Source organism: Saprolegnia diclina (genome assembly GCF_000281045.1).
Source record: "Saprolegnia diclina VS20 unplaced genomic scaffold supercont1.10, whole genome shotgun sequence".
Lineage (NCBI taxonomy): Eukaryota > Oomycota > Saprolegniomycetes > Saprolegniales > Saprolegniaceae > Saprolegnia > Saprolegnia diclina.
In genome coordinates, this window is record NW_008246077.1 from 657,264 (window position 1) to 679,349 (window position 22,086).

The 22,086-nt window shown below is 58.5% G+C and overlaps 10 protein-coding genes across 10 annotated transcripts; 5 read left to right on the forward strand and 5 right to left on the reverse strand.

Moving 5' to 3' along the window:
- The first annotated feature begins 512 nt into the window (after positions 1-512).
- SDRG_04232 (hypothetical protein) lies at positions 513-2,532 on the forward strand. Its single transcript, XM_008609896.1, has 11 exons — positions 513-1,054; positions 1,106-1,221; positions 1,272-1,332; positions 1,382-1,426; positions 1,476-1,536; positions 1,583-1,643; positions 1,687-1,773; positions 1,820-1,855; positions 1,899-1,980; positions 2,021-2,294; positions 2,335-2,532. Exons 1-11 carry the CDS (start codon positions 541-543, stop codon positions 2,480-2,482), a joined length of 1,485 nt encoding a protein of 494 aa, XP_008608118.1. The 5' UTR covers positions 513-540; the 3' UTR covers positions 2,483-2,532.
- Positions 2,486-3,282, reverse strand: SDRG_04233 (hypothetical protein). The gene is made up of 4 exons (XM_008609897.1): positions 3,106-3,282; positions 2,928-3,056; positions 2,734-2,882; positions 2,486-2,676 (listed from the first exon to the last, which is right to left on the reverse strand). Exons 1-4 carry the CDS (start codon positions 3,256-3,258, stop codon positions 2,523-2,525), a joined length of 585 nt encoding a protein of 194 aa, XP_008608119.1. The 5' UTR covers positions 3,259-3,282; the 3' UTR covers positions 2,486-2,522.
- Positions 3,283-3,905: 623 nt separating this feature from the next.
- Positions 3,906-4,916, reverse strand: SDRG_04234 (hypothetical protein; the record flags this gene model as incomplete). The annotated part of the gene is made up of 2 exons (XM_008609898.1): positions 3,906-4,819; positions 4,872-4,916. The coding sequence occupies 2 exons, from the start codon at positions 4,914-4,916 to the stop codon at positions 3,965-3,967; spliced, it is 900 nt and encodes a 299-aa protein (XP_008608120.1). The 3' UTR covers positions 3,906-3,964.
- A 594-nt stretch (positions 4,917-5,510) lies between these two features.
- Positions 5,511-8,225, reverse strand: SDRG_04235 (hypothetical protein). The gene has a single exon (XM_008609899.1). It carries the CDS (start codon positions 8,184-8,186, stop codon positions 5,571-5,573), a length of 2,616 nt encoding a protein of 871 aa, XP_008608121.1. The 5' UTR covers positions 8,187-8,225; the 3' UTR covers positions 5,511-5,570.
- On the forward strand, positions 7,432-9,476 carry SDRG_04236 (hypothetical protein). Its single transcript, XM_008609900.1, has 3 exons — positions 7,432-8,924; positions 8,972-9,086; positions 9,154-9,476. Exons 1-3 carry the CDS (start codon positions 8,340-8,342, stop codon positions 9,336-9,338), a joined length of 885 nt encoding a protein of 294 aa, XP_008608122.1. The 5' UTR covers positions 7,432-8,339; the 3' UTR covers positions 9,339-9,476.
- On the reverse strand, positions 9,446-10,914 carry SDRG_04237 (hypothetical protein). The gene is made up of 7 exons (XM_008609901.1): positions 10,645-10,914; positions 10,476-10,600; positions 10,358-10,427; positions 10,235-10,306; positions 10,098-10,182; positions 9,903-10,049; positions 9,446-9,839 (listed from the first exon to the last, which is right to left on the reverse strand). The coding sequence occupies exons 1-7, from the start codon at positions 10,849-10,851 to the stop codon at positions 9,490-9,492; spliced, it is 1,056 nt and encodes a 351-aa protein (XP_008608123.1). The 5' UTR covers positions 10,852-10,914; the 3' UTR covers positions 9,446-9,489.
- A 238-nt stretch (positions 10,915-11,152) lies between these two features.
- SDRG_04238 (hypothetical protein) lies at positions 11,153-12,210 on the forward strand. Its single transcript, XM_008609902.1, has 5 exons — positions 11,153-11,210; positions 11,262-11,462; positions 11,512-11,668; positions 11,721-11,849; positions 11,900-12,210. Exons 1-5 carry the CDS (start codon positions 11,205-11,207, stop codon positions 12,079-12,081), a joined length of 675 nt encoding a protein of 224 aa, XP_008608124.1. The 5' UTR covers positions 11,153-11,204; the 3' UTR covers positions 12,082-12,210.
- Positions 12,121-15,753, reverse strand: SDRG_04239 (hypothetical protein; the record flags this gene model as incomplete). The annotated part of the gene is made up of 7 exons (XM_008609903.1): positions 12,121-13,293; positions 13,344-13,697; positions 13,753-14,138; positions 14,188-15,094; positions 15,157-15,381; positions 15,427-15,544; positions 15,593-15,753. 7 exons carry the CDS (start codon positions 15,751-15,753, stop codon positions 12,121-12,123), a joined length of 3,324 nt encoding a protein of 1,107 aa, XP_008608125.1.
- Positions 15,754-16,666: 913 nt separating this feature from the next.
- On the forward strand, positions 16,667-20,563 carry SDRG_04240 (hypothetical protein; the record flags this gene model as incomplete). The annotated part of the gene is made up of 13 exons (XM_008609904.1): positions 16,667-16,706; positions 16,751-17,185; positions 17,227-17,398; positions 17,450-17,550; positions 17,595-17,924; positions 17,970-18,311; positions 18,369-18,559; positions 18,607-18,853; positions 18,897-19,270; positions 19,322-19,510; positions 19,575-19,874; positions 19,922-20,055; positions 20,107-20,563. The coding sequence occupies 13 exons, from the start codon at positions 16,667-16,669 to the stop codon at positions 20,522-20,524; spliced, it is 3,273 nt and encodes a 1,090-aa protein (XP_008608126.1). The 3' UTR covers positions 20,525-20,563.
- A 94-nt stretch (positions 20,564-20,657) lies between these two features.
- On the forward strand, positions 20,658-21,388 carry SDRG_04241 (hypothetical protein; the record flags this gene model as incomplete). Its single annotated transcript, XM_008609905.1, has 6 exons — positions 20,658-20,687; positions 20,735-20,875; positions 20,921-21,021; positions 21,070-21,123; positions 21,170-21,224; positions 21,269-21,388. 6 exons carry the CDS (start codon positions 20,658-20,660, stop codon positions 21,386-21,388), a joined length of 501 nt encoding a protein of 166 aa, XP_008608127.1.
- Positions 21,389-22,086: the final 698 nt, after the last annotated feature.

Genomic DNA, 22,086 nt, shown 5'->3' on the forward strand with positions numbered 1-22,086 from the left:
TCAACTGGTCAAGTCTAGGTTAACGTTGTTGGTTCTTGTAGAAGACGGCGAGTCGGCCATACCTTGCTACCTTGCAAGCTAAAATTTTGTGCATTCACTCTAGTACTTGGGCTACGATCTTGGTTGTATGGCAGCACCGATACTTCACCTGGTATCGAACGCACTGATGGACGAAGATGAACGAGCGGTGTCTTGTTGAACCCAGTTCCCATGTCATGATCATCGGTCGTTGATCCTTGTTTCGTTTGGTGACTTCTCTCGATGGTTGCGCGTCCAGGGACCCTATTTCGCTGGCCATGGCGTCGTTGACTAGAGTAGCATCGACTAAAAGCCATCCATGGCGCTAAGAACTTGTTTATACTCCGTATGTGGACGGACCGAGCTTGCCTTCAACTCAAACCTTCAACGTCGTTCGCCTTGTTGCTGATTGGTCAGTGCCACGCCGTGGTCGCTGGTGTCTGTGGGCATATACTTTATCCAAGTCACTGGATTTCGCCGCCGGAATTTCGACCAATCAGCACTTGGTGAATCTTCGACATCATGCTTTGCCTGGTCCATGCCCGTCGACTGCGCCTGCCGCCACTCGTCCGCGCACACAGCCATGCGCCCCACGCCCAGAGTGACGACGCGCTCAAGATCACCCGCGTTGGCATGTACGTCAACATCGCGATGGCCGGCTGCAAGGGCGTCGTCGGCTGCGCGGTCAACTCGTCGGCGCTCGTCGCGGACGCCGCCCACTCGCTCTCGGACCTACTCTCGGACTTTGTGACGCTTTGGAGCGTCAAAGTCGCGCGCTTGCCGCCCGACGACAACCACCCGTATGGCTACGGCAAGTTTGAGGCCGTCGGGTCGCTTACCGTCGGCGCGATCTTGACGGGCGCCGGCGTGGCCATGGGCTGGGACGCGGTGCACACGCTGCAAGAAGCCAGCGCGTTGGTCGCTGCAAACGGTGGCACGTGGGGCTATGCGGCCGCGCAAGCCGCACAGGAAGCTCTCTCGGCTGCCGAGCACGCGGGCCACTTGCACAACATTGTCGATCTCTCGGCGATTACCAGTACGACACCGTCCAACATAAGGACGCACACCTCGTAACTCGATGTTGTAGGTCTCGACACGACAACGCAATGGGGCATTGCCGCTGGCGCAGCACTGGCCTCCATCGGGGCCAAGGAGGCGTTGTACCACGCTACGGTTCGCATCGGGAAGAAGGCCAAGAGCAAGGTAAGAGACCAATGGATCAAATGTACCTAACTGTCTTGAATCGTGCATAGGTGTTGATTGCCAATGCCTGGCACCACCGTTCGGACGCGATATCGTCGTTCATTGCGCTCGGTGCGATGCCACGCTCTTGCCGACCAGTAGCTCATACTACTCTACGCAGGCGGTATCTGTGGCACGATGGCCGGCGTGCCCCTCGTCGATCCGCGTACGGCAACGTTTCTTGATGGCGTCAACTTTTCACGATATCGGTCTAGTCGCGGGCGCCATTGTATCGTGTATGATTGCCAAGACGGGTGTCGACATTTGCTTGGACAGGTGCGCATTTCACATACAATATTCGGTGTCGAGGTACCGCGCCTAGTGTGCGCGAACTCACGGACAAGAGCGTCGAAGACGATATCCTCAAGCTCCTCAAAGTCACGGTACGCACCGTCGCGCGCGCGCTCTACGCTCACATGTCGCTAGTCGAGCAACGTCGAGGACGTCGTGTCGGTCAGCAACATCCGTGCGCGTCGCATGGGCCCATATACGCTTGTGGACCTCCGAGCCAATGTACGTTGCGAGACGTCGCTGGACGAACGCTCATCTGCATGCGTAGGTACATGCTCGCACCAGTGTCTCTGCAGCCCAACAGGTACGTCCTCGACCGACGACACTAGATTCCTGACTGCGACTAGGTGGCGGCGCGCGTCAAGTCGGAGATTCTGCGCGAGTTGCCCGACGTCTCGGAGGTGCTCGTGCACATTGATGTGGCCCACAGTACGTCGTGTGCCGTCGACCAGAGTCTATATTCCATTAGACGAGCTGGACAACTCGAATTGGGGCTCGGTGACGCCCGAAGAGACCATGCGGCCGTACCGCGAGATCAAGCGCGACGTGCTCCACGCCGTGCGCAAGATTCCCCAAGTCCAAGGCATCACCCACGTCAACGCGCATTGGGTGCCGCGCGACAACGTCACGTACGCGTCCGGCGAGACTGGTCTTGGGTACGGCACGTTTCTCGACGTGGCCATCGTCGTGAGCCCCGACCTCTCGGTGCGCGACGTGCACAAAATTGCCGCCCGCGCCCGCAAGTAAGATTTGTTTATCTTGCGTTTTCTGAAATTTTAGTAGGGAAATCGAAAGCATCACGTATGTGGTCGAAGCCGACATCCACCTCGAGCTCTACGACGCCGAGACCACCATTGACGACGGGAAGGACTCGCGGCTGCTCGCCGAGGCGCCGTGCTTCCGCGCGTGCCCACAGGGTCCGACGCTGTAACAAAGTTTCAACGTATCAAGTACAAGCCTTTTGTTTTCATTTATTCCGCAGCCAATGGCGTCTTGTTTTGAGGCAAGCTGTCGAGGAGGTTCGAGAGCATCTCGACGACCTCGGGCTCGAGCGGGTCGACGTCGTTGGGGTACACGGCGCGCAGGTCGCCTGTCTGGTCGATCACAAACTTGTCAAAGTTCCACCTAAAACAGCACATTGGGGTCTACTGGCACGACCAACTTGGATGCAAATCATCGTACGTTGGCGCGACTTCGGACGTGTAGTGCTCTTCCAGCGCGACAAAGAACGGGTGCGCGTCGGGCCCGAGGACCTTGACCTTGGACGTGATCGGGAACTCGACCTTGTACTCGGTGCGGTAGAACGCTTCGACTTCCTCCTCGTCGCCAGGCTAGTTGCATGTCGTGAACGAGTTTGCAGTGCTGCCCTGTAGTACCTCTTGGCCGCCAAAGTCGTTGGATGGCACGGCGAGGACCGTGAGCCCTCGGTCCTTGAGCTGCGCGTAGAGCTGTTGCATCGAGCCGAGCTGCGGCGTGAAGCCGCACTTGGACGCTGTGTTGGCGACCTAGCCATCGTAGCATGAGCAAGCAGCAAGGACGACGTAGCCGTCGTACGAGGATGACGCGGTTCTCAAAGAGGCTCGGCGCGAGGAGCTCGTCGCTGTCGATGGCTTTGAACTGCTTGAGCTTGCGCTGGAAGACCTTCTTGTTCTCGCCGTACGCGCGCGAGCCCACGGCGCGGCGCAGCGTGACCACTCGGCGAAACATGGCCAAAAATCAAACTAAAAAACCCAGCAAACCGACTAAACATTTGAGTTAGTCGACTACAAAGCTCAACTATAGCACACGACACACCTTGTAAGATTCCGTAGACGCTGCGCAGAACCACCCTGGTCTGCGTGCACAGAAGATAAAGAGACTGATGCGAGTCTTCGCCCGTCGTATTGGCGCAGTATGCGTCCTGCTAGCGATTGATCGAATGATTAGTTAGTCGCTAACATTTGAGCATCACGCAGATCCTTTAAATAATTACCTCTTAATATAGATATAGTGCAATAAATAATGTAACCCTGCATTGAATGAGAATATAACCTCTGAAACATGATGCTAGTCAACAGGAACCAGAATCAAATCGGGTGCAATCTTCGTGGAAGCGGGCACGCGGTAGGAAGCGCTCAGCCTGTCTGGCGCCTGTCTTCGTGTCTCGACTTGTCCTACGTACTACAGAGCACGATCCGCATTCGCATGTGGCGTGATCGAAAGAGATGGTCTTCGTTGCTGCGAGCTGGTCCGTGTACCCACAACGTTTCCTCTACGTCAGCCCTTCACGCGTCGTATCAGCGCAGCTGATCAGCATGGCTGTGATGAAGCTGTTGCAGAAGAGCCCAACGCTACTGACTACCTACATAACCACGCGACAGAGCCAAACGTCTTTGTGATTGCAGGTAGATAGTCTACTACAGTCAAGTACATCCTAAATCTCGCACGACTGCGAGTAGCGGCCGCCGTAGTCGCTGCTCGTGTCACTAAACGAGTCGGTCGAGTACGCAACGTCCGAGTTGGCCGAGTGGAGACTGTACTGCGAGTCGAAAATGTCCGAGTCGGTTTGGAATGACGGGATGTGCGAGTAGCCGCTCTCGGCCGAGAAGGACGCTTCGTTCGGCGCCGCGACAGACGACGGGTACTCGTAGTGCTGCATCGAGTACATGGGCGGCGGTGGCTCCACGACGTCGAATGCTGGGTTCCCAAACGGCGTCATGTCGTACTGCGCTGTGAGCCGCCCCGAGAGTGTCACGACGTTGTGGCCTGACCGGAACGTATCGAGCGGACTCAAACCCGACTTTTTGTCAAACTCGTAGTCGCTCACGCGCTGCCGGCTCTTGGCGAGCGTATACGATATACCAACCGCGAGCACCATGACGAGGCCGCAGCCGCCACCAATGAGCGCATACGTCATCGTGTCATTGTCATCGGAAGCGACGGCGACAGCGGTCGTCGGCGCCGGGCGTGTCATGCCGCGTGTCGTTGGCGCCGGCGTCGGCTCTTCGGTCGTCGGCTCTGGCGTTGCGGTGGTTGGCGGCGGTGTTGGTGGCGGTGTCGTGGTCGGCAGCACCGTTGTCGTCGGTGCGGGCGTCGTTGTAGGCGGTGCTGTCGTGGTGGGCACCGGTGTCGTAGTCGGGGCCGCTGTCGTCGTCGGCACGGGCGTCTCGGTGGTCGGCGCCGGCGTCGTCGTCACCGGCACGATCGAGGGTGCACTTGTGTTGGTCTTGGCCTCGGCCAGTACCAGCAGCGCGACGACAAAGGCAAGGAACGCCCGCATCGATGCACTCTATTACGCTGGTGGAAATGAAATATAAGCACGCGGCGAAGGCGCGCCGAACCTGCGCAGCTGCGGCGCCCCGCCGACAGACCATGCGCAGTAACATGAGATCCCACTCTCGTAACACCCGCCGGGGTCGTCCACCGCTCCTACACGCCGCCATTGACGACTTCTACCAATTCGAAGGACGTCTGTAGGAGACAATAGAACAGGGTTCCATCGGCACTGCTTGTCGTCGTCATCGCCGCAGCGCCCCTCGGCCATCGACCGCCATTGCCCCAGGGGCCAAAGTATCTTTGACAGTACGTGTCACCACCACATGTCCTTTCTACGCACACTCGCTCGGCGCCGCCCCGTTCGAATGCAGGCCGCCCTTGCGGTCATCCCACGGTGCAGAGAGGCGGATGGTTCGATCTCGGATTCGAGCTCGCGGCAGCGAACCCTCCCGTGCATTGGTGTTGCGGGATGTCGAGCTAAAGTGCAAACTGCAAATTCTCGTCTCTTTCTTTCGCGATCAGACGAGATCTGTTGACCCGACACGACGACAACGGCGCCTGGCCCGCGTTGATTGTGGCCGCAACGTGGGATATCACGGCGGCTGTCACGGTGCCGATCGCCGGCTCACCTGTCTCGCCCGACCCCACAACCACCAGCGCCCACCAGATGAGCTCACGCCCGCAACAAGAGCTTAGTGCCAAGTGGCTCCACGAGATTTAGCGTGTAATACATCAAGAGTGGTTTAATTTTAGTGTGCAGGCATCTACTTTTTACTAACACGGCGCTTCTTGGCGAGGCCGGCGCCGCCGCCCTTGAGGAGCTCGCCGCCCTTGCGCACCTGCTGGTTGAAGGTCGCGTTCTGCTGCTCCATCCACGACCGAATCTCCTTTTGCTTGGCGTTCTTCTCGGTTTGCCAGTTGGCGCGCTCTTCGTCGCGCTGGCGTGCGAGGAACGCCGCGTCGCGCCGAAGCTCGCGGCTCGCACCCTTGCGCTCGCGCTTGACCTGGCGCTGGAGCTGCTTGAGCTGCGCCTTCTCACGGTCCGTTGTCTTGTCCTTGCGCATCGCGTAGTTTTCGTCAAACTTGGGCACGAACGACGGCAGCACCGTCGGCGCAAACGTCTGGAGACGCAGCGGCTTGCGCGTTTGGAGCGCGTTCTTCATGGTCGTCTGCAGCAGCGTGAGCGTCGCTTCGAGGCGACCGTTGGTCGCCGGCAGGTGCTTGGCGTGAATGGCCTTGAGGAGGCGCTCGATCGGCGCGAGAAGCTCGTTGACCGACGGCAGCGATGCGTACTGCGCCGCCGCCACGTCAATAAAGCTCAAGAGACCGTGGAAGAGCGCCGCCGACATGGCTTCGTTGGGCAGCGGCGTGTGCAGCGGGAGCAGCGGGAAGCTCGCCGCGTCCTTGTTGTCCTCGACCCACGCGTTGATCGATTCGATCCACCAGCTGCTCTCAGGGTTGCCAAGGAGCTCGACGAGCGAGTTGAGCGCGTAGAGCACCTCAGGCGAAAACTTCTTCTTCTCGCGCGTCATGTGCAAGCTCAAGCCGACGCAGAAGAGCGCGCTGCGCACATCGCTGGCCGACGCGATCGGCGCCTTCGCCAGCGCCTGCCCAATAAGGAGCTCAATCGGCGACAAGACGTTGTGGCGGAGATCCGTGACGGGGAACACCGAGAGCGCCACGCGCAGAAGGAGCAGGTCGCGCATGTCGGGCCACGGCATCGTCTTCTTCTTCGAAAGCTTCTTCTGGAGCGCTGTGAGGTAGTCGCGGAAGAGCGCGCCGGCGTGTTCTGGAAACTCCTGCGCCGTGTCGAAAATGTGGCCCGCGAGGTGGTGCAAGTCGGCGCCAAACTTGTCGTAGTTGGCCGCGTACTTGAGGAACTGGCGCAAGAGCACCGCAAAGAGCTTCTTCATCAACGCCTGGTTGGCCGCGCTGAGCTTGGGCGAGTAGTACTTGCGCAAGCGCTCAATGATGACGTTGCGGTCCGTCGCGTTGTGCGCGTACTTGGAGAAGAGCGCCGCGAGCTCTGCTGGCGTCGTCGGACACTCGAGCACGTACGGGATCTCCTTGGCCGCGTCCGCGCGCTTCTTCTGGGCACGGGCGAGGGCTTCCTCGTCGACTTCTTCTTCTTCGTCGTCGTCATCCTCTTCCTCGTCGTCGTCTTCGTCACCTTCTTCGTTGTCATCGTCCTCATCATCTTCCAGATCGCCATCCTCGTCGTCATCTTCATCTTCGTCATCTTCTTCCTCGTCGTCCTCGGCCTTGTCTTCCTGGTCGTCGTCGTTCTCGGCGTCGCTCTCGTTGGTTTGGTTGAACTGCTGGTCGATCTGGTAGTCGTCGTTGAGCGAGTCGTCCGTGGCCGGCGGCGGGCGCATCAGAATGAACTTGGGCTGCTTCTTGCCGCCCTTTTTCTTTGTCGCCTTCTTGGCCGTCTCGGTGTCGCTCTCGTCTTCGCCGTTCATGCGCGCGATCCGCTGCTTCTCGAGCTCGGCAAGCTTTTCGTGCTCCTTCTTGGCAATCTCTTCGGGCGAGAGGTTGCGCTCGGTGGCTTTGGCCTTGGCTTCCATCGAGAGGAGGCGCGCCATCTTGTCGAATTCATCGAGCTCGCCACGCGCTTCGGGCGTCCGATCGGCCTTCTTGGGCCGGAACGACAGCATCTTTTGAAAGTCGGCAAACTCGGCGTCGAGGACCTCGGTCGTCTCGTCCTGGTTGGCCTTGTTCTTCTGCTTCTCCGCCTTGTACATCTTGCTCTTCATCATAACTTCGTGCATGATCTCTTCGTGCGTCTTCTTCTTCGCGGGTTCGTCGCCATTTGCAGCGGCGCCGCCACCAAAGTGGAGCTGGTTTACGAGCTCGCGCCCGAGCTTGTTCTCGAACGCACGGTCTTCTTCGTCCATGTCACTGCCATGCCCGTCCGGGCCGTCAAACGCGTCATAGTCGTCGATCTTCTGGCCACGATGCGTCAGAAACTCCTCTTCGTTGTCGTCGTTCTCGTCGGCGAGGTTGAACTTGGAGGCGTTGCGCTGCTGCTGGTACTGCTTCTTGCGCTCTGTCTGGAAGCGCGCGAGCATCTTGTCTTCGAGCGACATGTCTTCGCTCTGTTCGCCAAGACGGCGATCCTTGAACTCGTTGTTCTTCTTGCGCGTCTGGAACTGCTTGAGCAGCGTTTGGCGGCGGCGGTCCTCGGCCTGCGCGCGGGCTTGGGCCACGTTGCGACCTTGGCCCTTGATGCGCTTCCCGAGCACCTCGTACTTGGAGCGCGAGTTGGACTGCACGTCAAAGGCGTTGCTCTTGGCGCGGCCAAAGGTCTTGGCGCCGGCCTTGGCCTTGGCCTTGGCGCCGACGCGGCCGACTGCTTGCATGCGCTCCTTCTTCCCCATCGTCGTATTGCTTGGGTTCAAACTGCAATTACCAGTCGCCAACAAAAAACAAAACCCACCAACCATTGCAAGGCTCGCGTTTCTGCCAATCGCATGGCGCGAAAAAAGAGCCAATCAACGGTGACAATAGATCCTCCGGATAATGCGTGACGTATGCGGACGCTCAGATCGAAGATGGCAGCGACGTGGCGAGTTGGGCGGACGAACGACTCGTCGGGCGTCGCAGCCGCGCTGCGCCCGAGCACCGGGTACCGCGAAGACATGATCAAGCGGGGCGTGGCGCCGAGGGACTTTGTCAAGGAGAACCGCAAGCGCATCCAGCTCAAGCAGGCCGAGCAGGCGCAGAAGAAGGCCGAGGACGAAGCCAAGGCGAATGCCAAGCGCGCGACCGAGAGCTTCAAAATCAAGCGCTTTGAGCGCGCAGCCTCGCGTGTTGGCAGCTACGACGGAGATGACCGCTCGAGCACGAGCAGCCAACACTCGCGGTATACGACCCATCGACGCGAGTACAACAAGGCCCGCGTCCCGACCCAAGACGAGCTTCGCGAGCGCGACCGGCAGCTCAAGGAGGCCCAGAACCGGCAACAAGTCGATTTCATCAACTCGAATGCGTGGGAGGTCATCCAAAAGGCGCCCAAGAAGCCTGCACCGACGGCCGCCGAGCTCTGGGACATCGAGTCGAGGCGACATCAGAGCTTTGGCCAAGTCCCGAGCTACCTCCGTGAGCGCAAGGCTGCGGTACGCCGTCAAGATGCACCTCTCGTAGCCTATGGAAGTGGTGGTAGTGGGCGAAAGAAGAAGAGGACCGCCGCATGAACCTTCCGGACCCCGACTGCCCGCCTGGGATGGTGCTCATGCCCGACGACGACCGCTTGGATACATTGGCGACGCTGCGCGAGAATATCCTTTGGACGATGCTTCCTTTGTATCTCTGAATATGACTCTAGTAGCCTTGACGGCGCCAAACGCTATGAAGCGGCGCGCCGACAGATGAACCAGCTGCCGCTGCGCATCGAGACACCGAGCCAGATCCGCCGCAAGCAGGCGCTCGAGACCAAAATGCAAGAGATCGAAGATGCCATCAAGGTCTTCGACAAGCCCAAGGTGTTTATGCTGCCCGAAGCGCTCACCGAGTCGACAACGAGCGCCTAATCCACTCTCCATATGATCCTATCCAATTCTATCCAATTCTATCCTATCCTATCCTATCCTATCCTATCCTATCCTATCCTATCCTATCCTTGTGATTCAAAACCGAATCCAAACTCAAAAGGAGATATTAGCTGCTGGACATTGCTTCTTCTTACTCGAGCGTATCGTAGATCTTTTGCACGTCACTCGGGTCAATGGTCGCAAAGGTGGCTTCGTCAACAAGCGACCGGCCTTTCGACTTGAGCTTGAGGTTGTAGCGGTGCCACTCGGAGCGAAAGTGGTCGCGGTACTTGGCCGTATCCGGGAAATCGCCGCCGCACGTGCTGCACGGCCGCCCCGCCTTCTTCTCGACGACGGGCGCCGCCGCCGCCACGACAGCCGGTGCGGCCGGCGGCAAGTCGAGCGTCAGACGCTCCGTCTTTTTCGAGATCTCGTCGTCGATCGTGTGCTCGCCCTGCTCGTGGCAGCTTAAATCGAGCACTTCCAGCGACCGCGACGCATCTATATATATACAGATATTGCATCCTCGCACCGCGCTATCGTGCACGAATATATATTGCGTACCCTTCTTGCCCTTTGGGTTGACAAACTGGTCCAAATGGCGGTACGCACTCGGGTCGATCTGGCAAATGATGCGCAGCACGTCGCCGCCACGCTGCTCCACGATGACAGCTTCCTGCTCGGCGAGAAACTCCTTGGTCGCTTGGCCGTCTGCGCGTAGGATTCGATGAGTGCGAGCATGGAAGATGGAAGCTGTACCCGCCGGGGCGACCGTCACCTGGACCTTCATCTTGGCACGCGTGATGGGCATGTGCGCCTTGAGCTTCTTGATGACTTCAAGCGCCTAAATGCATGTACATAGATAACGTCGTGTCCGTGGATGCCATGATGCGCACCTGCTGCTTGGCCGATCGGTTCGGGATGAGTGCGTAGTGCATCTCCTTCATGGCGCGTTCAATGACCGTAAACTAAGGTGGCAGTTCATGAGCGCCCACAGTCGAAGGGTTGGTGTTGCCTACCGGGTACGGGCGGTTGGACTCGGGGTTGACGCACTTTTCGGCCACGATCGTCGCAATCTCCTGGTAGACGCTACATATCCCATGCTGCAGCGCTCGCAAGTAGAGGGCGCATGCCTACCTTTCGTTGAAGGCGGCGCGCTCGCCATCCGAGACTTGGAGCTCGCCCTTCTCGATGATGATCTTGGCGATCTCAGTCACGTCTTCCGTGCCAAAGACCGCCATGAGGTTGTTGGCCTTCTTGCCCTACAAGCATGTAAGGTCATCGCCCAGCGATGGGCGCATTGTACCCGCGAGACGTTTTCAAAGATGGACTGCGACTGGAGGACTTCGTCCAAGCTCGTCTCGACGCCATTGCGCCAGTTGACGACCTTGTTCTTGTAGCAAGCAACCTCGAAGCGCTGGCCGTTCTTCTTGAGGCGCACGACGGCCACGTTCGTGAGGCGGACCTGCGAGATCGGCGTCATCACGCGCTGGCTCTGGTGCATGAAGCCCATCTTGTCGGTTCGCTGTCTTGGTCGAAAATACCCACTGCCTCCATCTTCGTATGGCCACGGAACGACCTACACTCGCACATAAACCTCGTTGGTAGAGGTTAAACGCGGCCAAGATCCATGGCACCCAACTTGGCGCCCCATCATGCAAAACGACGTGCCGCTCGCAAATGCACACCTCAGAAGGTCGGCCGCATACCATAATTTCCAGACGAGCAGTGATGCACTCAAGGTGGACACGAGAGAATGCGAGGCCCGAGTATCGAGCACCACGACGAGACCTACATTCAGTACTTTAACGTGCGTTAAATCCCCGCCCATTGCGCCAGCTGCGAAATTTCCATCGATACGAAGCAATGGCGGCAAGACCGGCCCGGCCATGACGCCAGCGCCTGATGATGCTGTGGTCGTAGGACGCACCGAAGAAGGGCGTGGCCAACGTCACGCGGCGAACGTGGGACAAGGCGTTCTTCGCGCAGAAGGCGGCGCTGCGTGCCAACGGCCTCCTCGAGGAAGAGACCAAGTCGACCAAGCAAGTCTCGGAGCGCGAAGAGTTCCAAGCCGCGCCGGATGGCGCCGCCGGCCCCATTGGCTCGTCGCGCGCGTTCCTCAAGGTACGCTTTGGCGCCGCAATGGGCAAGCAAAGATGCGATTTTGGCGTAGGCGCGGACGAAGCAGGTCGAGCTGGAAGAGAACGTTGGGAAGACCGTCGTGCTCAAGGCCGACGAGACGATGAAGGGCACGGGCTACTACTGCGAGGTGTGCGAGGTCACGCTCAAGGACTCGGTCTCGTACATTGACCACATCAACGGCAAGCGCCGTACGTAACCTACTATGGCCTCTCGACGAGACGGGTCTCATGCCATGCGCAGATCTGCGGCGACTCGGCTTCTCGATGCGCGTCGAAAAGGTCGGTGTCGAGGCCGTCAAGGAGCGCCTCAACCTCGCGTCGAAGCGCAAGTGGGACCCCACCGTCGCCAAGAAGCCCGACGCGGTCGAAGGTACATAGCGTCGTCCGCCTGTAAACAGCAATCACGCATTGTGTATCTAGCCTACGAGAAGAAGCTGGCGGAAATGGACGCCGAAGCCAACCTCAAGAAGAAGCAAAAGAAGGAGGCGAAGAAGCAGCAAAAAGAAGAAGCGGCGCCACTCGACGTCTTTGCGACCGAAGACGAGGAAGCGATGATGGCCATGATGGGCTTTGGCGGCTTTCAGTCGACGAAAAAGAAGTAGTCGTTTACAGCTTGGACTAGACTAGTATGTACTTGCATCCTACACATCTTGACCAGTGGTCGTCTTTGCGACCCAGTACTCGCGGTTCCGGTGCAGATTGCCGATGCAGACGCTTAGACCATCGAGGAAGTCGTGCATAATGCTCCAGAGCGGGAAGACGCACGAGTCAATGAACGCAATGTTCATGCGCGCGTGGTCGGGCGAGTGCGCTCTCGTGCTCATAAAGCCGCTTGGCGAGAGTCCGAGTGTCATCTCTTCTTCATACTGTTCGTTGAACTCGACCATGAGCGCTTCGGTCCACAGTGTATGCACAGACGTCGAGAGCGTCGGGTTGGCAATGTCGGCGCTGTGTACGATTGCATTCAGAAGCAGTTCCTTGTCGGCCTCGGCGTCGTGCTGGAAGACGCCGTGCTTGAAGCGCTCGTGGAGCATCTTGACCATGTTGCTGTGAAAGTGCATGTCGGTCGCCAAGATGATGCGGATGATGCTCTTCCGCACGTAAATGTAGTCGGGGCTCGTCAAATGCTCGAGGATGTTGTGGCCCGGTCGCCGCAGCGTGTCAAAGCAGTGGGCCGCGTGCATGTTTTCGAGCACGCTCTGGTCGTTGTACAGCATTGCAGTCGACGTCTTGGCCTTGATGTGGAACTCGTTCGTGCGGCCATTGTGGTTCATGTCGTGGCAAACTGCCCCGATGAAGAGCGCGAGCACGTCCCGCACATTCAAAAGCGATGCATTCGCGGTCTTCTTCGAGGTCGCTTGCGCATAGACGACAAGGAACGTCATGTGCAGCGTCGTGAACGCGTGGATAAAGTTGTGGTACGCCACACTCCGGTACTGGTCCCGCACCGAGAGCATGAAGCGCTGGAACGTCTTGATCGGCATTTGATACTGGTCGAGGAGGTGGAACCCGTCAAACATCGACTGTGCGTGCACTACGAGCAGCTCGCGGGGTAGGGTAAAAGGGTTTAACCCCCAATCAACAACGTCTTGGAGCTTGTCGAGATTCGGCAACGCGCTGATGGAGGCGGTCGGTGCGGACGCGGTCGTCGTTGTTGTCTCTTGCAGCGGAGGCGATGCCGGGTGGTGCGTACTTGGCGTCGGACGGTGCACGTCGGTGAATTGAGCGAGAAAGTCTGATGTGACTTTTTGAAGCTCCGTCTCTGGGTGCTCTTCGTCGTGGAAGAGGAGCTCGAGCGACCGGCGCTCAATGACCTACATGACAAACGCATATGCATACAGTGGCGTCGTCGTGACAAGGGCACCGAGGAGATCTCGACGCACACAGCCTTCATGAGCGCCACGTCGTCGCTCACAAAGCTCGGCGCAAGGCGCTTGTTGATGACTTGAAGGACTGCAATGATCTTCTCGCGCGAGACGACGGGCACGCAGAGAAGCGACCGCGTCGTGACGCCGAGGAGCGCGTCCATGGACGCATCAAACTTGGGGTGCGGCGTGGCTTCCGAGAGAATGACGGGCACGCCGGTCGCGGCCACTTCGCCAGGAATGCCTTGGTCCATGCTGAGAACGCAACCCTTTGTTTTCTCGCTGCCGCGACTCGTGAGCGTATTTTCAATGTGGTTGACGAGGAAGAGCATGGCATGCTCTGCGTCCAGAACCTATGATCCCAGAGAAGTTGTGGGACGAAGGAGCGACACAAGAGGACATAGGAACCTCGCACGTGGCCGTGATGACTTCTTCAAACACCGAGCTCACGTCCGTGCACGACGAGACGACGTGCAGCATCTTGATGAGCGCGTCGCTGCGACGGACGGCGGCGCGCGCGGAAATCGCATTGTTGAAAGCAATCGCCAAGTAGTAGGCGATGCCAATCGCCAGCGCTTCGTCCTCTTGGTCAAAGTAATTTTTCGGTGCCTCAGCGCTCTTTCCGACCATCTCGACGACCCCCAAGACAAAGCCCGTCGCGTCTTTAATAGGCACAAGCAAAAGCGCCCGCACGTCCGAGTACTCGGCGCGCCACGCCAGCGTCCAGCGCGTGTCACTTGGGACGTCGTGGCTGTTGCAGACATCGCCAGTTGCCACCGTATGCCCGAGAAGCCCTAATCAACGCCCGTTAGCAGTCCACGTTGCATTTGTAAGAAACACAACCGTCGTGCATCGGGCGGCGGCGCCGGTCGCCGTCGCAGAGCACGAGCTCGTGCTTCTCGCGGTCGGTGACATAGATGCGAATGTTTGCGGCGCCCATGGGCCGCTGGACGGTCGCTAAAATCGCGCGCACAATGACCTTGATGTCCGACTCTTGAAAGAGGATCGTCGAGAGGTCGAGGAGCGTCTGCGCCTTCACCTGCGCCTTGGAAATCGACGCGCGCAGGTCGGCGTTGTAGATCTCGACGCCCAAGTGCGTGCAGATCGCGCTGCAAATCGCGTGGTCGACCGACGTAAAGCTCGGCTCGTGGCGGCGGTTGAGGAGCTGGAGCACGCCGTTGACGCGGCCGTCGGGCCCAATGATAGGTGTGCACAGCACCGTCGAGATCGCAAGCCCAGACGTGTTGTCGGTGCCGATGCTCCAGCGCGGGTCGGTGCTTGCGTCCGTGAGATGCATGGCTTTTCCCGATTCAGCGACAGCACCGACGATACCGTCGCCGACGCGGATGCTCATGGACGGCTGGTTGCGGAAGACGCGCGAGAAGAGCGAGTTGGACGGCACGTCGAGCGCGTAGACACGGCAGTGGTCGATCGCCATCATGCGGTGGAGGAGCCCGACGGCGCGCTGCAGCACGGCGTCAGATGAGATATCGCTTGGCGTCGCCAGGGCCGCGAGAGATGCGGTCGACGGAAACGACGTGCGGCGCTGAGCGGGCTCGAACGAAATGTTGAGCGACGTGACGATTTGAGCCACAAAGCGGCTGAAGACCGTCAAGTCGTTGGGCTCGTCGATCGCACTCTGGAGCGAGTCGACATAGTCCTGGATCGTCTGAATACCTTTGCGATAGTTGAAGATCTCGGCGACTGCGACAACGCGGGATCCATTTTGCAGCGGCATGCACAAGTACGACTAGCGACAATGTATAAATGAGAAAAGAGGACAGTTGCGAGTCGACATGCAATGTGTGTTACCCGAACGTCGAGGCCGTCGAGCCCGTCCTTTTCGTCGATAAAGAGGTCCGACGTCACGGCCGTCGGCACGTGCATCGGGATGCCTTGCTCGAACGCGCGGTGAAGGAGACCATTTTGAATGCGCGTTGACGGGTACACGCTCTGGCCGTCAAATTCGAGGACACCGCGCGTCGTGGCAATGTACATGTAGCAGTTTTCCGCGTCCATAAACGACACGAATTGTTCCTACAGCGCCTCATGAGCTCCAAATACTGTGCAAAAAGGTCCGACCCGGATCTTGAGGAGGACATCGATAAAGTCGTCTTGGCTTGTGAAGAGCGAGTCCATGAGCGACTGCTGCGCCTTGCAGAACTTGCGGTGGTTGTTTTCGCCCACGGTCTTGCGCAGCCTAATGTATTTGGAACGTATGACGACGCGGGATGCGAGATCGATGTACCAGCGCGAGAGCAAGACGTGCCCCTGGATCATTTTCCAGCGACGGCGGGCGACGAGCCGCGCGTCATTGGTGTTTTTGGTCTTCTTGAGAACCGCGTGGTCGAGCTCGGCCGGAGGGCGCTTCCGCGCCGAGTCGGGCATTTGAAAGACCTTGGCGCTCATGCAGCAGCCGCGCGCCTTTCTAAGATTTGACAAACGGTTTGCTATCAATACACGACCGCACGGTTTCACGCGAAACCCCTGCAGCGTGGCCATCCGATCACGAAGCGTCTTTTTCTCGCACTCGATTGCCCGCGCCTTCAGTTTGATCTCGTCCTGGACAAGGTGGAGGACGCAGGGCTATGGACACTTGGCCATAAATGACATTATGTTGGAGATCGCATGCATATTTGCACGGTGTAGCTGACATTGTCCTTTGTGCGAGTTGACTTTGCATACTCGAGACTGGCAACTGATGCATGCGGATACTTCGAGTGAAAACTGAGCTGCAGAGGAGGCCGCAGCGATGATCCCGTCCCAGCTCCCATCCAGCTTCGTTGAAAAGCTCAACCACACGATGCAATCCGAGGTTGCTTGCTATCGTCCACCCTGCTACTGTGACGAGCACTTGCCGGTGTAGGTGGAAAAGGCTCTTGTCAGCAACAAGATCGATGACTCAACGTCTAGTACATGTTGTAAGTCACGGCGTCGTCTTCAACCGAGTTGGTGAGCTTTCGCTGCTTGATCCGTGTTCCAACACGCCCATCAACACCCTATCTACCGACGAGCGTTCTCGAAGCCGATGAACACGCGTTGAACAGTAGGTAGTGATAGATCGCAACAGGCTTTGACCAGACAGCAGCACGCCGCAGAGCATTCAGATACCATAGACGCGTTGCCTTGTCGTACTAGCCGGCGGTGGCAGCCGCCCTCGCACAAGCAATACCGGAGCGCTAGTCGCAGCGTGACCAGCCTACCGTCATGGCCAGATATATGTGCGTGTAAGAGTCGCTCGTATCTCATCGTCGCAGGGCGTTTCATGGACGCCTTTTCGCATTCAAGATAACGGTCACGTCAGATAGAGCAGAGGCGGGCGATGGAGGCAACCACCGACGCCAAGCTGGTGCTGCCGCCAGGTACGAGCTGCTGGGTGCGTCGTGATCACACGACCGAGTCTTAGTCTCGGAGAAGTGCGTCGAGAAGGGGCCGTCGCCAGCCAAGCCAAACGACGCCGCCAAGACCCCGCGCTCTAGCAATGCCGCTAAGATTGAAACGACACGCTTGAGCGCGACGAGCTTGGAAAAGGCGAGCGAGATCAGCCCCGCGCGCCCTGCCGGCCATTTGCCCGAGACTAGCCCACCGCGTCGGATATCTGTCACGCGCGCCGACATGCGCCGGAGCTCGATACTTCCGCGCAGCGACGATGCGAACGCGGTTCGACCAAGCTCCCCCAGCCCACCCAAGGGCGCAAGCTCAAGCAGCCCCATCGCAAGCTCCAGTCAACTCCAGCGGATGCCGTCCGGGCGTGGCATCGTCGCAGAGAAGAGTCCGGTGAAGGATCTGAGTCCGAAGCGCAAGCCACCAACGCATTTGCACCACTTGGAGCCGACGGTGCGTACTTCCGAGTGGAGTGGACGCTAATGCTGTGCGTATCAGGGAGATGCCTCGCAACGAAAGACGGCGCTGGCGCCTTGGAGCCGTCCGCGAAACGCAAGAGCGCGCGCAACTTAGTGCGAACGTCAATGACCAAGACCGACAGTGGAGGTGGCAACGAGAGCCACACGCTCGGCCACTTGAGTCCACTCACGTCGGTGCCACCGCTGCACTTGTACGTCATTGCTTTGTCTTGTGACGGAGCGATAACACCGGACGCGTGTAGGCATGACCGCATGGGAGCGTCGCCGTCACGACACAAACTCGAGCTCCAGCAGCGCCTCACCGACATTGAGCACTGCCAGCTGCCCATCATTCCCTCGACACGTACGTCTCTTTTGAAATGCGCTCGGTTGAGCGGAAGCATGTAGCCGAGTCGGGCGCCTTTGACGAGAAGCGACTCTCGGAGATGAGTCAGAGCGAGTACGCCGAGTTCTGTGCGTCATTAGGCTTGCCCGACCTCCGACGCCACCACGCCAAGCTCTTCAAGCTCGTGCGGCAGTACCAGACGCTTTTCTCGGTGGCGAGCTCGATTTCCGTCGAGATTGACTCGGGCGAAGCGCTCTCGCGCATCATTGAAGGCACATACGAAGTGCTCGAAGTCGACCACGTCGCGCTCTACCTCATCAACCACAAAAAAGAGACCTTGCACATGTGCGTCTCGCGGTCGTCGCGGAGCACCGAGTACCCGCTCAACAAAGGTATGTCATGCAGCGTCCACCACCATCACCCCATTGGCTGCGTAGGGGTGCTAGGTCACGTGGCCAAATTCGCAGAGTCCGTCATCATCCAAGACGTCGAGAACGACGCGCGGTGTGACCAGGACACGGACAAGTACCTCGTCGATGGAAGCCTCTTGCGCAACCTGCTCTGCGTGCCGATACTGGACCCTTCCAAAGTGCCTGTCGCCGTCCTTCGCTGCGCCAACAAGGCGACGGACTTTACGCGAAGCGACTGCATGAGCCTCGAGCTCATCGCGTCGATCGCCGGCCACACGCTGCACAAGCTCGAGCTCTACGAAGTCGCCATGCTCGCGGGGCGAAAAGCATCGGCGATGCTCGAGGTTGTGCGTGCGATCGCGACCGAGTGTACACTACAATTGCCCATCTTTACATAACATTATATCTCATCCTCCGACATCGTAGGCAATGACCTCAATGGCATGATCCACAAAATCATCGACGTGGCGAAAACAGCGTTGCACTGCGACAAGCTCTCGCTCTTCCTTTGCCACCGCGAGAAGCGCGAGCTTGTGTGCTGCGTGTCATACGACCCGGTGCTTCGGCGCATGGTCATCCCGTACGGGGTTGGGATTGCTGGCTATGTGGCGGGCACGGTAGTTAGCCCACGCGATTTGGCTCGGTGACGCAAAATGGGGTGTAGGGACAAGTGCTGCGCATCGACAATTGCTACGACGACCCGCGCTTCAACGCCGCGACGGACCGCAAGATGGACTACAAGACCATCTCGGCGCTCTGTGCGCCCGTCATCACCCACGATAATGACATGGTCGCCGTCATCCAAGCCATCAACAAACTCACAGTGCCGTCCACCGAGCACCCGCCGGCCTTGGACACGATCATTCCATTTCAAGACGCCGACGTGCAGATGCTCACGGCGTTCTGCGACGGTACGATTGACACATATCAAACGCAATCTCAATTTGAATGTAGAAATTGCGTCGTCGCTGCGACGGTCGGCGCTCGAGACTGCGTACCACCAAGTGCTCCAGGGCGTCAACCACATGAAGCGACGCGACTCGCTCACACTCGTGGTTTCGTCTCTCCTCTCTTCGTACTCGCAACCAGCCGCCCCCGCGCGACCGTCCAAGCGCTACTGGTACATCTACGCGTTTCGCGCCGTCGGCAAGTTCATGCGGCGCCTCAAGCAACACCGCGGCGTGCAGACGTGGATCGGGAACGACCAAGCGCCGGCGCTCCTGCTAAAGTGCACGCTACGGGCCCATTGGAGCAGCGCGCAAGTCGCGTTCGATGATTTTTCCTTTAACATTTTTACGTGCCCTTCCGACCAGCTGCGACACCTCTGCGTACGCGATTTATGAACTATGCGACATTCTTGTATATCGAAATATGCTTAGGTCGAGGCCTTTCGAGAAATCGGGCTGTTCGAGACCTTTTCCGTGCCGGCGGAGGTCGGCCTTGCGTTTGTGACGCGCGTCCAAGAGGAGTATCTCGACAACCCGTACCACTCGTGGTGGCACGGCGTCGACGTCTTCCAGCGCTGCTTTGCGCTACTGAGTCGCACGTCACTTTTGTCGCTGTTGCAGGTATTTTTGATATTCTGATGTTTTCGTCGAGGCGGTGGTCGATACATTGATACAAATTACGTAGCCCATGCATGTGTTTGCTCTCTTGCTCTCGGCGCTCACGCACGATGTGGGCCACCCGGGCACGGACAATGGCTTTGAGGCGGCGACCTTGTCACCGCTCGCGGTTCTCTACAACGACACGTCGGTGCTGGAGCAGCACCACGCCGCCGAGACCTTTCGCATCCTTGGCGACGCCTCGTGCAACATTGCCGTTGGCTTGTGCCGTGTCGCCTTCCAGTCGTTGCGCAAGCTCGTCATTGACGCGATCCTGCAAACCGACATGAAGTCCCACTTTGATCTTGTCCATGCGCTTGAAGACGCGGTAGACAGTTCTTATTGTCCACTATTGCACCCGAGTCGTGTTTGTAGCACAACCGCGAGCTCAAGCAAATGCCGGCCTTTGATAGTGACGATGCGACGCACATCAAGCACCTTCTCGGAAGTGTCTTGCACGCCGCCGACATTGGCGCGCAAGTGTACCCGGTTGACGTCGCGTGGGAGTGGTACATTTACTAGATGGAAATATTGCAAAAGAAGCGAGTGGCATGGCATAGGTCGCGCCGGCTCGTGGAAGAGTTTGCGCTATTGGCGGCGAAAGAGCGCAGTGCGGGCATCCCCGTTGCCGTCTTCCGCGCGCATTTGGAAACAGACAAGGACATTGCGACGTTGCAGCTCAACTTTATCAACTACATTGTCACGCCGCTCTGGACGCTGCTCATGGAGCTCTTCCCCGCCGCCAAGGTGCTCAAGACGAACCTCGACTGCAATCGCATGTACTTTCAGCACGACATCGCCGACACGTCAGACGGTCACGGCAAGCGCCGATCACTCTGCGTGACGCCAACGCTGTCCCTTGTTCCGAGCCATCGCCTCGCCAAGCGGAGCGCCACGACGCACTTTACCGAGCAAGCCTGCCACGTCATCACCGAGACGCTAATACAGCCGTCCAAGTCCGACTACAAGCGCAATTAATCGACAATAGACACCGTCTCTGAACTCGACTGACCCGACTGTAAAGGCGACGTGACCATATTTTACCAAATGTACTTGCGTACGAGGACTCTAGAAAAAATTCGCAACGTCAGACATGTTGCATCGCACCGAGATGCACGCGTGGGCCTGCATCCTGAGCCTCGTACGGGCTCTCCGATCCCAGTACTCACCGCTGACGAGGTGTCGTAGACTGGGTTTTGCCTCGTCTCGAATGCGTGGGTCGACACCAACGCGCGAGATCGCTTGGTGGCGGGGACAGCGCCGGCGCTCGCGACGTTTGCGTTGGCTCTTCTGCGCGTCACGGGGCGCTGCTATAACGGTGTGACACACGTACGTCTCTCTTGGCGATTGCGATGGACGTACGCGCTTGTGTAGTTTGCTTTGGCCTATCCCATCGCGCTCTCTCAGCTTCTTTCGCTCCTGCAGTCGTCGTACCGCTTCGCGCTCGTCGGTTGCTGCTGTGATGCAGCTGCGTGGTATCACTCTTTGTCATGTGCTACTCGTCGATACCGACGTTGTGCTAGTCGCTTGGACCCGGCGCTCTTTGCACCGTCTCAGTGCGGTGCCGCGTGCTCGCTGTACATTTGAATGAATTAGCTCGTCGCTAACCCAGAATATCTCTAGACACGGCGTCCGATTACAGCATTTTGTCGGCTCGCTCTTCTCGTCCAGCGCGCTCGTGCGTCCAGAGAAATGGGTTTCATCGTTGATACGATCGTGTAGGCACTGCTGCAATGGCTCGAAGACACTCGCGACCACCAACCTACGGCGTTCGTCGTTCAGTATAACCCGAGCGAGATGCGGGTTCACGTCACCGACGCAGTACGCGGCACGCACGACTGATATATATCACTGGTGCTGAGACTGTCCATACATGTATGTAAACTCCAAGGCGCATTGGAGCACGACACATTCTATGTGTTAAGAATATAGGTCGACCAGATCGTCAGGTTGATGCAATATGGTCGTGACGTGGCATGGCTGTGGTGCTGAGGCCGATACGACTTGTTAGGCGAATTCGAGCGAGGTGTGTGCACGGCATACAAATCACGAGTCAAAACGATGGTTGCCAGAGTAATAGCCAATCACATCGCTCGCTTTCCCGAAACCGTCGCCGAATTCGCACCACTGGGTCCGTTGCGAATGCATTGTATTTCATACAAAGCGCAAGACAAGATAAAAACGCAGAATTCCAGGATTCTCAATTCTGGATTCTCAATTCTGGATTCTCAATTCGCAATGCCAAGGCAACAACAGGGTACCAAGATTTCGCAACGAGCCGGCCTCGCATCATGCTCTGCCTCCTTGCCGTGTCCCTCGTCTCCGCCGCCATCAGCGCCGCCGACGTCTACATGACCCTGCGCGCCCAGCGAGCCGCCACTGCCAGCGCACGCGTCGAGGAAGCGCCGGCGACCGACGTCGCCGCAAACGACAGCGACCTCGACGACGGCGCCACGAAGCTTGTGCACAAGTCGGCGCCCATGGACATCCCGACGCCTACATCGACGCTGGACATGACGGGCAACTACGACTCGGACGAC